The following is a 14,735-nucleotide window of genomic DNA, read 5'->3' as shown; positions in this document are numbered from 1 at the left end:
CAGCAAAACTTTTGAGCTGGGGAGAAATCCAAGATGCACGCCCCTGGAACCTCCAACCAAGCTAACCGAAAATGGCCCGGCACGCGCTTGCTGATGCCTGAGGCGGTACTTTTCGGTTGAGAATCATCACAGCCTCGATTGGCTAAAGCTTCAACACTGAGCCATCTCATCACGTCACAGAGCAATTGGACGCCGACGAATTGTCCCATCGGCCGAGGTATGTTTCTCATAACATAGGTGTGTCAATTGATGTCGCTAAATCGTTTCTCTACAGATGCTCCCACAACGAATTGCGCGGGCCTCGGCCCTGCGTAGCGGCATGGCAGCTGCTCGACGACTTCCTACGATCCAGCGCCGAACATTCCTCCCCGATCAGTACACCGACAAGAAGGTCATTGATCAGAAGTACCCCGAGGCGCCCAGCATGACCGAGGCGGAGGATCCCGGAATGGTCAGTAACAGACAGCTTGAGGGGGGACCAAGGAACTGATGAAATATCGCAGAACGGCGGCTACATCAACCCACCCCGAATTAAGCGACAGTTCCGTGACCCTCACGGCAACTGGTGGGATCCCCAGGAGCGACGAAACTTTGGTGAACCCATTCACGAGGATAACGATGTTTTGGGAATCTTTTCTCCCTGGGAGTACACTTGGACCACCGCCGGTCCCGGTGCCGTCATGGTCGGAACCTTTATCGCCGTTTTCATGAGCGTCACTGGAATTGTTTATCTTAACTACCCCGACCGCCCGGCCTACCCCCGAGCGTTTGAGGGTGGTCTGGAGCGAGAGCTTGGTGGACCAGGAGCTACAAGGGTGAGTGGGCAAAAGGAAGTGGAATATCCGTATGCTAACATTTATAGGCTCGTATGGAGGGAGATGAGGATCCTTAAGCAGTATGCTTGTTTGTACATGAAGAAATGGAATGCAATGGATTGAATCGCGTACAAGGAATTGTGATGTACAATGGTATGGCTAAACAGGACTATTAACATGTCGTAGGCAGTCGAGATGTGACTGAGGTTTAGTACCTCGGAATAGAAGATTGAGGTGCTGTTGGGCATACCATTTGGAATCTGGATATCAGCGCTTTCTCAGAGCCATGCTTCAACTGGAAATATTCGTCTTGAACTAATATCTCAATACCAATTGCATCAATGCTCTTGTTTTGACAAATCAGATTGAACCCCGCGATGAGGTCTACGGCAGCTACTACACTGCCCTCAGGGTATCAAAAATTGGCCGCTGAGAGCATAAGAGACGAAATTAGTAGATCAGCTTATGCTACTTAGACTATGTTCTTTAGGCTATTTATTTTTTGTAACCTAAAACTTAGGAGGTCAACGGTTCTGCGGCAGCTACTGCCTTGCAAATGTCTCCTTCCGCAAATGTGGTTTGGGCAAGAGCCCGGGGCAAGTCCATAACCTACTCGACTTTGATCTATCCCAATTGCTTCTGCTACTATTACTACTCCCTCATCTTCATCCCACATTCCTTCCAACCACCATCATGCGGTACGAGGACTGGGACGTTCTCCTTTTCGAGCAAAACTCTACTACTCCTCTGCAGGAATTCAAGGTGGCATGCTACGTTGTCCACGATACAGGTAAGTCCCTATCCAAGTTGACGTTCGGTCCTAAAACGACTCGGATGTAGAGTCTTTGAATCCGCAAGCTCCTGGTGTCCCGGCAGTCACATGTTTCGTCCCGAGCCTTGAACCCGGCACTCCCTTTCAGATATCCATTCACTTGTGGAAGAAAGAACGTATTGATCAAATTGTCGACAACGAGAAGCATTCTATGATTAATGCTAGGCTCTTTATTGATGGGAGCCTCGTTACGTTTGTTCTCCTCATATCGTCAAGGCTATCGCTAATCATGCCAGTTCCGCCTTTGCCGCCCTAGATATCACCTGGCCGTATATCGTGGCGCGTACAGATACAAATGACGCTATCGGATTCCCCGTATTCCAACAAGAGCTTCTTTGTCAGCCTCATTGGAGCGCGGCCGATAACCTTGGCCGTATCAAAATCGTCATCAGCGAGGGCATCTACCATGGTGCACAAGACGACGCCTTCCAAAGAGTCCGCGATCACGTGGTCTTTTCCTTCCAGCATGCACCTCAAGGTCAGATTCTGATCGAAAGCAATCAATGTACGTACTGACTCTTGGCAGCTGTTCTCGAACACTTGGAGATTGCATGGCCCAATCCTTCCATGTGGCAGCGACTACAACAGTCTACATCATCACAGACCAGTAGCAACTCCGACACAAAGGACCAGATCACAATGCAATCACCTTATATATTCCAGGGTCCAGCCTCTGAGTGCAATTCCATCTGCCCCGGAACTCCCTCATTCTACTTGGACAACCAGCCCACCTATCCAAATGCGAGCGTGGCAATGTCCTGGGGCCATACCGTTCCACTACACAATCAAGACTTGACGCCACATATGTCAACTCCCGAATTGCGTTTTTACAAAGAGGACTGGCCAGATTCACCCATGTTTGCCGGCGCTATGCTTGCATCGGTTCATCAAACTCAACAGCAGGTGCAGCAGCAGCAGATGTACACCCCATCCAACGGTAGTGTTCCCATGCCTCTCGTCCGACTTCAAACACAGAGTCCTGCAATTCATGGGTCGACCAAACTCGGCCGACGAACTGCTCCAAACAATCCTGCCAGACTTCTTTTCGCTCCTCCAGCTCATAATGCACCGCAAACGTTCCAGTCGGACACAATCAAGAGACCGGCCAAGCGAGCCCGCGCTAACACTCCAAGATAGAACCCCCTGGGGGAAAATTATGGACAGATAACTTCAGTGCTCAATTAGTTTGACTCAAGGAAGTGGTCAAATTGCCTGTTTCGCCTGAATTGTGCAACGCTCTTTCTCTTGATGGACTGCACACAACATTGCATGACATATTTTGAGTGTCGATTGCTGGGGATCAACGGACACTTGTCATTATATATCCATGTGGTTTTTATTCTTGCTACTTTCGGGTCGTTCCCCGTCGCTCTGTTCTGAGTTCGTGCGCATCAGTACTTGTTGTCTAGTTGGTTGGACCAAAAGCGTATCGTCGAGTCTAGGGACACTTTGTTAATAGAAATGATTTATCAGCTTTCAAGAGTTCCGGGCTTCCGTTCATTGATGCCTTGGGTTGGAAGGCAGGAAGGACATTCCAAGACAAGAGTGGCCTAGCAGTTCTTCGCATCTTGTGTGACGATTGTAACACCTTGTCTCGTCATTTTGACTCATCCACGGAGGAATCAATGGACGGCAGCATAACTCCCGTCTTCCAATACTGAGTTCCTTTTACTACAACATTTCAAAGCTAGTCATATCCTGGGATCTTCGGTCTCGGGTTTGCTTTAATGTCCGTTATGCTGCGAAACATTACAAGTAGGGACTGTTCGACTCGTTGCCGTTCTCTTCTAAACGGTCTAATCTGGATTGGTCAAGTGACACGACTTGCCATCTTCAAGCCTCTTGCTTATACCGTGTAGCCACGTTTCGCCCTACCGATAGACAGATAGGTTACTAATGGACGCGATCCGTAATCTATCTAGTCTGAATGGTCGAACTGGTCGAAATCAGTGGCCAAAGATCTGACCACCTCTGACAAGTGTGTGCTGCCACTCAGACATGCTGATCATCTTGAAGACAAAGTCCCTCCGCAACCAAGGATCTACTTCCTCCTTGAAAGGTCCCAGACAGATTTACGAGATTATTCGGCGAAGGCGGCTGACAATACGGAAACAGAAACAGTCATCTGAGGCTTGTAGACATCCGAAGCATCCTCAAGCCCCGACGGCACCCGGTCTCCGCCATGGCCACAATTCTGGCCTGGAGGAGAAGATGGCTACACGATCTTATCGTAGTACGCTTCTTCCTGGTTAATGCCGCTGAAGTCATTGCATGCCCCAGACGCTATCTGCGGGATGCCACATCTCGTGCTCGGCAAGAAAGGCCACAACTGCAGGTGGAGATCTTTTGAGAAGTGGTTTTCTGTGGATTTGACTCTTGCCCCCGTTGTAAGACGAAAAGTTCATCATCGACTCAATGAACTTGCTCAAAGGATGCGTCGTGTCACATTGCTCTGCAGGCTGCTGCGATAGAAGTGAACAGATGAAGCTTAAAAGCATCTCTCCCCTTCTGAATGAGTCTACGGCTAGGACTTTTATCTTTTACGTCTCATCCTACTAACAGCCGCAAGACTCAAACACTCAAGATGGCTTCAATTATGTCCGCCCCAGACTACTCTATGGCTGCAACCAGTCGGTCGAAGCTGAGTGTACGTCTACCAAAGGAAACACTCTACTCATCATTGAGAGAATCGTCTCGGTACTTTAACTTTGACTCGGAAACAGCAAAGCTTGCTCGAGATGCCGACGACTGGCTTACATCGCATCCTGGTGCTTCAGGCTCTGGCACTTCCAAGGACATCAATGGTGTAAGCCGGCCATCATCGATTGCACCGAGCAACTTTAGTGTCCGCTCTCTTCCCGCAGATTATAGCATGCCGGAACACCATGGGAAGGAGTACCCTCATCCCATGATGGGTTCGGTTCGGTATAATGAGATTCGTCCACGATCTGCTGCACCTACAGAGAGTACTGAGAAACTTCAATCGTCGCCTCCCGTGAGTGGAGGAGAACACTCGGGACCTCAACAAGAATATCCTACGGGATTGAAGCTTGGTCTGATCACTCTTGCTCTCTGCTTGGCTGTCTTTGTCATGGCCCTGGGTAAATAGACACTCCCAGTCCTGAATTCTGCTGACATTCGCAGACAACTCCATCATTGCAACGGCAATTCCAAGAATCACCGACGCTTTTCAGAGTCTTAACGACGTCGGGTGGTACGGGTCGGCATACATGCTTACAACGGCCGCACTGCAGCTGTTCTTTGGCAAGCTGTATACCTATGGCAGCATCAAGTGGACGTTCCTAGCAGCCATTGCCATCTTTGAAGTGGGTAGTCTCATCTGCGGTGTCGCTCCCAACAGTGTCACGCTCATCGTGGGACGGGCCATTGCTGGCGTCGGCGGTTCTGGCATCTTTGCGGGCGCGCTCACTATCCTTGCCTTTTCGGTGCCGCTTCAGAAGAGACCCATGTACACTGGCCTTGTCAGTGGCATGTGGGGTATCTCTTCCGTTGCAGGTCCTTTGCTGGGCGGTCTCTTGACAGACAAGGTATCGTGGCGGTGGTGTTTCTACATCAACCTTCCTATCGGTGCCATTACTGTTTTTGTTATTCTTTTCTTCTTCCCTGAACCTGTGCGAGACATTGAGCCTGCGACATGGCGAGTACGCTTCTGGCAGCTCGATCCTATCGGGACCGCCATCTTTATGCCCGCCATCGTGTGTCTCTTGCTAGCTCTACAATGGGGTGGTGTTGACTATGATTGGGATGACTCTGTCATTACGTCTCTCTTCATGCTGTCAGCATTTCTCCTTATCGTGTTTGTCTACATACAATACAAGATGGACGAGAATGCTACCGTCCCTCCGCGTATCTTTAAGATGCGCAGCGTCTGGGCCGGTGCCTGGTTCTCCTTCAACACGGGCGCATGCTTCCTCACAGCCATATACTTCCTGCCCATATGGTTCCAAGCTGTGCAAGGGCAATCACCCATCATGTCTGGTGTGAGAAACCTCCCCATGCTCCTTGCCATTGTTCTCTGCGCTATGGGGGCTGGTGCAGCAGTCAGCGCTTGGGGCTACTATACGCCCTTTATGATTGCCGGCGCAGTACTCATGGCCATAGGATTTGGTGTCATTACCACCTTTGAAGTGAACACATCAACAGCCAAATGGGTAGGCTTCCAACTTATTGCTGGCATTGGCGTGGGTGTTGGTCTACAGCAGTCCCTGATCGCAGTACAAGTCGTTTGTGAGATGGTCGACGTTCCCACAGCCACAGCCCTCATTGTCTTTTCCCAGACTCTCGGCGGCGCGCTCTGCGTCACAGCTGGCAACACTGTGTTTACCAACACGCTCATCAATAAGATTCACGAGTATGTGCCTAGTTTGGATCCTTACTTTGTCATTGCGACTGGCGCGACGAATATCCGCAGCGTTATTCGAGAAGAGTGGCTGGACGGGGTGATTCTGGCGTACAACGATGCGTTGACGACGAGCTTCTACGTTGGAGCTGGAACCGCGTCTGCGACCATCATTGGTGCCTTGTTGGTTGAGTGGAAGAGTGTCAAAGGGAGGGAGATTGAGATGGCAGCTGCTTAGTTGCTGTGGATGTGGGGTTTGTGTATCAATTGATGATGTGATGAGTATGATTGGGGTGGTAGGGTTATTGATGCTGGCTTTATATCATGTAGTCGATGTCTTGATTTGAGGCCGATTTTAGGAAGAGAAGATTAGTCCCTAAGCTTTGGATGTGCAGTTTCCTCCTCTAAGATCGTCAGGGCGGTGATCTGCAAGACAGGGACAGTGGGCCATAGTGATTGCCGTGCTCTGTAAGTGACCGGTTGCGTTTCGCGATGCAAATTTTATGTACATACATATGGAGTAGTATACGTTATAAGAGAAAATTAAGCTGTAGTCTCGGCTGCACTCCACGTCCTGAATGAGCTTTATCTTACAGTCATAGCTCGATGTTCCCGTTTGGTCGAACACAACAATTGTTACCCTGTAGTTTTGGCATATTTTACCCACAACACCGTCTTTGAGTTCCAGTAACGCTATTCGAATTATATTCTCATATTGTGTGTTTTTCTTCAAAGTATTTATTCAATTCCAAGGCTTTTAGATACTATTACCTCGTTCTCACTCGAAAGTTGCAATGCATCACTCTAGCTACCAAAGCGTGGGACAGAGCCACAAATTCACCAATAGCCAACATTGCCAACATACGCTACCTTCAAACCAGAAAAAGAATCACAAAGAAATAAACCATTACCTCTTGCCACGTTCTTTTATCTCTCCAGCATCAATTATGTACAGCTGAGACGAAACCAAAGTGCAAGTACAAATTGGACGGGCCAATCAGAAAGTTCCCCACCGCCCCGTATATGGGGTCGGGAAATCACGTGCGCTGCGGACCGCAAGTGGGGCACAGTCTAAGCTTAAATCGGGAATAAACTAACACCAAAAAATCGCGCAAAACAACACAACACATCCAGAACTCTCACAAGCAAAAGAAAGGGCTCAACCGGGGATTGAACCCGGGACCTCCTGCAAGAGAGTGCCTCCCAAAGCAGGAATCATACCGCTAGACCATTGAGCCGTTCGTTGTATCGTTACAATGAGACGAGATAGATTGAGATATGTACGAAATTTGGGGTCTTTTGGCAGTAGGATGAGTGTTTGGCGTGAACTTTTGAGTTTATGGCTTCTAGGCACGTATTCCTACCTCTGGCTTCGTTCCCATTGAGCTGTTTGATGGATCGCTATAGTGGAAAGAGATAAACTGAGACATTTGTGAAATTTGGGTCCTCCTGGCAGTCAGACGAGTTTGGCGTCAACTTTTGAGTTTCTGACTTCTGGGTACACAGTCTTGCTCAGGAATGGCATTGTCGTTGTATCGTTACAGTTGGAAGACTTAAACTGAGTTATCTGTGAACTTTGGACCCTCCTGGCAGTCAGATGAGATTCTGGCGATCTTTTGAGTCTCTGACTTCTGTTTATGTATTTGAATGGCTTTATTGTTGTATCATTACAGTAGGATGAGATAGATCGAGCTATGTATCAACTTTGGGATCATTTGGCTGTCAGATGGGATTTTGGTGTGATCTTGAGTTTCTGACTCCTTTACGCATCCCTGTTTGGGAAGTCGGTTTCAGAAGCACTGGAGTAGGTCGCATTTGATGGTTGGTACAACTTTAAGCAAAATATGCCTTCGGCAGCCCTGGTGATACAATTTTTTATTTGGTGGTTCACCGGTGGCGCAGGTCTCATATTCTCAGCCATCTTGTTGACTCCCCATCAAGCTCTCTTCCATGACTCAAACCTGAGGTTCTCACTGCAGCATGATTTCTGACCCCAGACTAGCAACCTTGATGGGTGGTGTGTTCTGCAAGCGAGTCCATGTTACTCTGTTGTCGCGTCAAATGGCAGGTATTGACCGCTGGTGGTTCATCGTGCCCTGTACGAGACTTGCTACTTGCTGCACAGAGACAAAATGATTTAGTATTTCACGCTATCTCAGACCCGCTCTTGGGCGATTTATTTCCTGCAGGTATCGCAAGTTTAGGTATCGTGTTTTCTACCCTAGCGTGAAGATAAGACGAACCACACATCCAAAGCCGCATTCGTGTTGAGACACAGACTGATCTTTGGCTGTCTTGGCTTATCTCCACTAGCTTATTCGGACAACATCGACGTCAGTATCAGATACCACTCAAGGCTTAAAAAGCTCGGCCGCAGATAAAGTATAGAAACATCATGTCAGCTTACATTACACGAATTCGAGATCAATTCTTCACCTCTTTGTCTTGCACCCTGCACGCGAACCGAATTTTCTGCTGACCCGCCGACACGTCAGTTGTTTGCTGGCTGGCTCCCCCGGACTCAACGGATGCGGTCAATGCTCGAAGCGACCGTAACACCGCAAGGTGCATAAACTTCCGAGACACGTTATTAAAAAGTCAAGGTTTGGTGTCAAATACATAAAGGCAGCTCCCCCAGCTTATCTTTTATGCGACGCACGACAAAACATCGAACCATCAGCCATGTCTTCCCTCACCACACCGCTCACGCTCATGGCCGCCGTGAAAGAGATTGAGGATGTCGCCATCACCGCAGCAGATAGAAAACTCAACTGTAAGTTCAAGTTTGGTTTAGCTCAAGAAGGTACTGACACAGAATTAGTACCGTTACGGGATCTGGAGAAAGTCGCTCTTGATAAGCTTCCCATAAAACGATCTGGCCGAAGTCGGAGGTCCATTGGCATTTCTACCTTGTGGTTCCTCCTGGTCAAGATACCCATCATAGTGATAGTTTTGCTCATCACTATCGCCTGGCTATGTGTTCAGAGTCGGAAAAAGAAGGACCTGGCCAAGTGATGGCTGCTGCGGTCGTTACTGAACTATTTTGACCCTGGTCGTGATACGACACAGCCAACAACCACGACCTGCAGGGATTGATCACCAAAAGGCGCCGCTTCGCTGGGCAACGTGCTGGTTACAGGATTGTTGACCTGGAACAATCGAAACAGCCACCAAATGATGAGACGTGACTCTCACAAATTGGCAATTAAGACGCCGACGCCCGGAGACTTTGGATGCCCCGAACCCACCCACACACATCTTCCACGTCACCCCAACAGTCGCTTCAGCCTGAAGCGAAATAATTGTTAAAACGCCCATTAACAAATCCGTCGCCTTGAGCCCCCTCCCCCCCAGCTGGCCAGTTATGGGAGAATGTCTTGATGGGAGTATAAGGCGTCTGTCACATCGCTATTCCGAAAAGAGAATGGACAATGCGGGTATTTCATGATGATTGGGTGCCACTTATAATCGTATCAATATTGGTATGCTGCAATGTGCTTTCGCACTGGAGACATAAGAAAAAAGACACATTAGCTGCGACGTTGGAGTCGCTGGCAACTGAGGCTGAGGCCCAGCAACCTTTGGAAGGATTCATTAGAACCTTGGTTCCTCAATAGGCTACAGAGGCTCAAATTACTACTGAGATGAAATATCTCTTTGGATCAGAATATAGATAATATTTCTTGGAATCAACCATTTTGCTTCATCCGACTTAGAGCTGATGCTTGTGCTTATGGACGGGAAGACGATCCATTCCTTCCCCAGGCACTGGCGCCTGCAATTATAGCGGGATCCCCACTGTTTCCCGTCAGGGGCTCTTACTTCATTCCGTACATCGGGTAATTAACCTGGCTGACACTCTTTAATTTCCTTCATCATCATTGAATCTATCGCGAGAATGCATCCATCATATAGGTCCAAGATGGTCGCTGTCGCAATTCTATTGCCATCTTCATCTTTACCCACGGAGCTACTGCCCCACCTGGTTAGAACAGAATAGGATCGTCCAGGGGTTCAACTAGCCTGTCACATCATAAGGCTGAACCTGCCCTCAACATTACGATGCGTTTTTAATTGTATCCCCTCGCGTTGCAATGTTCAACAGAAAGCGTCGCGACCCCGCGGACGAGGAGCGGCTCAGCAGCTATGATCTCGATTTCCCAGCCTCCCAACGTTGGAAGCCCAACTACTCTGTCCCGCGCAACTCGCTGGACGAACGCAAGACACCGCGCATCTCCCTTGACCGAGACAAGGAGACCTCTATAGGAAGACCGCGCCATGTACCGCATCCGCTCTCCTTTGGGAGAAACAAGCGCGACATGGACACTTTTGCAAGTATCCGACAAAGCAACGAGGAGGAAACAGACGCAGAGGAGTTTTCCGACCCAAAGCTTTGGATAGAGACGATATCTGAACTGTACATGAATGTACTCGATAATCGGGCCCGATGGGACCCGCGATGGCTCAATGTTACTCGGCGAGAACGGTTCGAGGGCTTGGAGTCGGTTACTGTTTCGGTTATCGACTACCTTGCCAATGACCAAGTGGAAAGAAGCAAACTGATCACCACAAAGAAAGATCTCGCCGCCGCTATCAATACCCGGCCAGAAGACTCCCAGGTGAGGGTCATTATGGTCAGTGATTTGAGCCGCTTCGTCATGGGTGCATTGGGACAGTTGTACTCGATCGATCCGGAATTCTGGTACGAACAACTCATCACCTCAGGATACTCTGCGAGCGATAGTGGATTGAAGCTGAGAAATGCGGTATGGATGAACTGGAACGAGAGAGAAACCCATTTTCGACATCGCCCTCTCCCTGGAATCGGTCAACGAACGGAATGGAACTTGTCACGTCGGACAAAGTCTCGAAACTGGGCCCATCTTCGCTGGGGTCGGCTAGGTGCGCTTCATTATCTCGGACGACCTGGATTCCACGAAGATGAGATTGCGGGCCGTATCTCTGACGGGCGTTGGACTATTGAGCGCGATGTCGTCGTCGATAGATCCGGTCTACTCTTGACCGACAAGAGAAAGAAACGCGCAGAACGAAAGATCCAGGAGAGAAAAGAAAAGGAAAAGAAAAAAGAGACAAAGAGGAGGGATAAAAACATGTTTGCTGTTCCAGAACCGCCAAAGTCTGCAGTCAAGATTGAAGGAACATCAAACAGGGTCAAGAAATCCAACGTCTATCGTCCCTACAGCACCTTCTTTCCAATACTCCGCCAAAACCCAGAGTACTGGAAGAATAGAGATCTGAGAGTAATGGCGCCAGAAGGCATGGGGTACTGGACAAGTGTTGATAAAGAGGGGAATAAGACTGGTAAACATACTGACAACGTTTGGCAGACTACAGACAAACTAATTTGTCGCACAGTTATCCTGGCCTTTGATCCACCTCGAACCATGCAAAACGAAAAGACAAAAGAGACCACACCGTCTCTAACATTCATGCCTCGAGCTATGGAGTTTGAGTCATACACGGACGAGGAGCTATGGCGGACCGCTGACCCAGGCGAGACGTATCTTGACCCGCCAGTATTTGCAAAAAGGAAGAAGCTTAGCGAGAAGATAAAACCGAAAAAGAGACACCCAGACGAAGAAGATAAGATGGGTGACGGGTCACCTTCGGCTGGCATAAACAAAGAGGACGACGCCGACTTTATCGACACCAGTGATTCCGAGTACGACGAAGAATATCAGAACAAAATTAGAAAGGTATACAAGTCTCGTCAAGCCTGGATTCGCGACCGCGATTTCGCTCGGAAATACTCACTCTCCACCATGGATCTCGTGTCCCGATACGTCTCCAACATCTCTCCCACCGAGCTGCTCCAGGACGATTCCGCAATCCCCTCGCTTATTGTGCGTCTGTCTTTTGACGATATGTGGCAGCTCATTGCCGAGATTCGTATTGTTCAGGACCACATCGACTCGGACCTCGGCGCGGATCTGCACCTCCACCTGCTTCAAGACGCTGGGACTGCCACACGGCAAAACATGTCGTGGATCCGGGCAACCTTGCAAGAGCTGAGCGAGTGGGTAGGCCATGTGAAAAAGTCGAGCAAGATACTCAATCTGCCCGAAGATCTGGAGCAAGAAATGGTGGAGCTTCACCAAGACCTGCAATCTCTACAAACACGCTCAGAGCAGACACTCAACTTTCTCGTTGCCACAACTGGGATCAGTCAATCGGCACTCGTCATCGACCAAACCTCTGGTATAAACAAACTAACCGAGCTGGCCTTTTTCTTTGTGCCCCTCTCGTTCATCACGGCTGTCTTTTCCATGCAAGTTGCAGAGCTTAATGCTAATCCGCCCAAGATGTGGACGTGGGGTTTGTCGCTGGGTGTCGTGTTTGTTGTCACATACGCGATACGCATTTTCTTGCGATCTCCAACGGTCAGATACTGTGTTAAAGCCAGTCGTGTAACAATACTCAACCGCTTCACACCCAAATCCCGCTCCATGTCCCTCCGCCTCGACTCCATCAGCAATCGTGCGATTGCCAAGTTTCTTTTCTTTTTTATCACAACAATGGCGCTGGTCTTTGTAATACTCTTCATCTACCTTTTATCCGGGTTCCTCGTCTTTTTTGGTCTCTGGGCTGGTGCAGCAGTTACAGCATTGTACTTTATCATCACTCGATGGCCAGACGTCGCAGTCTTGGCTCCATGTTTTGTGTCGCTTGTTCTTTCGGGGGTTGGGTTCATGGCAGTCTATCATTGGGGCGACGCTTTGGGAAAAGCCTGGGCAAATTGGATCGACAGTGCTGTTAACTGGGTGAAGAACCTCTGGCCAGAAGACTGGACGACTGATGCCGTCGATGACGAGGATTTGGATCGGGAGGGGGTTCCGACATATGCTCGACAGGGAATCTTTCTTCCTTCTAAATAGACCCAAATACAACAGAGTTTATGTACCTGTTGGCCCACGTGAACAACTGTCAAGTTGCACTTCGTGGGAACATAAGACGAAATTATTAGGTCAGCCAGCCTATGGTACTTGGATCAGACTTTCTAGGGTATTTAAATTTGTACCCCAAAGCTTAGAGGCCAACCTTTATGTCACCTACTCTGTACGCCTTCATGATCTATCACAAGTTTGTACACTGGGAAATGTCTGCCGCTTGCTAGATTTGTCATGTCAATAGAGGTAGTGAAAGTGACAGTCCAACGGCAAACCAGTGTCGGGAAATCACATATCATAAGTAGGAAGCGAACAATATTTCTACCCCGAGAAGGCTGACTGTGGCCGTTTGGCAGTGCACGGCCACCAGCAGACGGAAGTATGCATCGCAGTGAGTTTTGTTGGATGCAATATACCTAGCGGCCAGCTGCGTGGCAGGTGCAAATCTTCGTCCTTGGTGGTTGCTTCCCTCTTCCCTCATCTCCCGACAGAAGCGCCCTCAACAAACATTCTACTTCTTCCACGCATCTCATTCATTCACCATGGGAGATAGCTTTGAAGCCCGCGGCGATGCCGAGCACCATCTCATAGAAGAGCTATGCACATCTTCCACTCTGGCATCGTTCTACAACCTGCTCCACGATGGAGAGAACGCCGACATCACTATCGTCTGTGGAAATCGCGAATTCAAGGCACATCGCGCAGTCGTATGTGCGCAGTCTTTGTGGTTTAATGTGGCATTTACCGCTCCAGCCAAGGTAGGCAACACTGCGCTACGAGGAGGCCGGTAGTTAACTAATTTGATGAAACAGAAGCGCATCATCAGAAAGACTGAACTCAAAGGAGTCGACCCTGATGTGTTTCAGCGATTCCTCGAGTTTCTTTACACGGGCACATACACGGTCGAAGGCGACACATCTCGATTCCTCACCACGCCTAGCATTGTAGCAGACATCGAGTCGCTGTTGAAAGATTATCCGGGATGGCACAAGGCTTCCAGCGAAGCGACTGCTCCCGACTCGCCCAAGCGCCCTGTCAGACGATCAAGTAGGCTGAACTCGACTGCAGAGTCGATGGACGAGACGCCCGATCCCGATTCCATGATGACAACCGAATCCCCGATGGCGACCGGAACCACGCCAAATTCTTCGCTCCCACCCGAGTCCCGCGAAGCTCCTTTCAAAACTCCATTTCCGCCCACGATGGCCATGTCACTGGAGCTGTACAACCTGGCCTCTGAGTACAACGTACCCGCCCTTCAACTACTCGCTCTAGAGCGCTTCCACATAGCCGCCAAAGACCGTTGGATCCCTTCCTGGGAGGGTGCTACCTGGGATGATACGAAGGAGTTTGAAGACGTTGTCCTTGACCTCTACAAGATCAAAGACGACCAGCCCATGTGGAGGGTTATGATCCTGCTGATCAAGGCAAAAGCTTCGACTGGGGATGATGTCCTGAAGCGTCGGATGCGCGAGGTCGTGAAGGAACACCATGATCTTGCTGAGTGTCGAGAGATAGTCTGCGGGTAGAGGTAGTCACAAAGTTGGGGAGTTTCATCATGTTTCCGTCAATCAAGGTTTTATCTACCGATGGGTAGCTTAAAATTAGTCTAAAATTAGTCTAAAATTAGTCTACGATGGGAAACTTGGGTTAATTATCGTCGTTTATATCGTAATGGGCAGAGCCTTATTTCGTTGTCTGACATGTCAAAAACCAGCCCCTCCTGCTGGGTGCAGTATGACCTTCTTGGCAGGCAGGCAGGCAGGCGCAAGGCACCCGGGTGTCACCTGTGCCTTGCATGCACGAGAAAGAAAGAAAAT

The 14,735-nt window shown here is 49.3% G+C and overlaps 5 protein-coding genes across 5 annotated transcripts, besides 1 other annotated feature; all 5 read left to right on the top strand.

The window, feature by feature from the left end:
- Window positions 1-33: 33 nt before the first annotated feature.
- FPSE_08306 (uncharacterized protein) lies at window positions 34-2,784 on the top strand (the record flags this gene model as incomplete). The annotated part of the gene is made up of 8 exons (XM_009261424.1): window positions 34-105; window positions 275-451; window positions 504-815; window positions 1,180-1,227; window positions 1,336-1,513; window positions 1,569-1,605; window positions 1,884-2,152; window positions 2,318-2,784. 8 exons carry the CDS (start codon window positions 34-36, stop codon window positions 2,782-2,784), a joined length of 1,560 nt encoding a protein of 519 aa, XP_009259699.1.
- Window positions 2,785-4,231: 1,447 nt separating this feature from the next.
- FPSE_08307 (uncharacterized protein) lies at window positions 4,232-6,245 on the top strand (the record flags this gene model as incomplete). The annotated part of the gene is made up of 2 exons (XM_009261425.1): window positions 4,232-4,748; window positions 4,792-6,245. 2 exons carry the CDS (start codon window positions 4,232-4,234, stop codon window positions 6,243-6,245), a joined length of 1,971 nt encoding a protein of 656 aa, XP_009259700.1.
- A 2,444-nt stretch (window positions 6,246-8,689) lies between these two features.
- On the top strand, window positions 8,690-9,022 carry FPSE_08308 (uncharacterized protein; the record flags this gene model as incomplete). Its single annotated transcript, XM_009261426.1, has 2 exons — window positions 8,690-8,780; window positions 8,829-9,022. The coding sequence occupies 2 exons, from the start codon at window positions 8,690-8,692 to the stop codon at window positions 9,020-9,022; spliced, it is 285 nt and encodes a 94-aa protein (XP_009259701.1).
- Window positions 9,023-10,101: 1,079 nt separating this feature from the next.
- Window positions 10,102-12,903, top strand: FPSE_08309 (uncharacterized protein; the record flags this gene model as incomplete). Its single annotated transcript, XM_009261427.1, has 2 exons — window positions 10,102-11,329; window positions 11,384-12,903. 2 exons carry the CDS (start codon window positions 10,102-10,104, stop codon window positions 12,901-12,903), a joined length of 2,748 nt encoding a protein of 915 aa, XP_009259702.1.
- Window positions 11,066-11,117: a repeat region.
- A 554-nt stretch (window positions 12,904-13,457) lies between the features above and the next one.
- FPSE_08310 (uncharacterized protein) lies at window positions 13,458-14,444 on the top strand (the record flags this gene model as incomplete). The annotated part of the gene is made up of 2 exons (XM_009261428.1): window positions 13,458-13,673; window positions 13,728-14,444. 2 exons carry the CDS (start codon window positions 13,458-13,460, stop codon window positions 14,442-14,444), a joined length of 933 nt encoding a protein of 310 aa, XP_009259703.1.
- Window positions 14,445-14,735: the final 291 nt, after the last annotated feature.

Source organism: Fusarium pseudograminearum, chromosome 3 (genome assembly GCF_000303195.2).
Source record: "Fusarium pseudograminearum CS3096 chromosome 3, whole genome shotgun sequence".
Lineage (NCBI taxonomy): Eukaryota > Fungi > Ascomycota > Sordariomycetes > Hypocreales > Nectriaceae > Fusarium > Fusarium pseudograminearum.
This window is presented reverse-complemented; position numbering and strand designations above follow the sequence as displayed.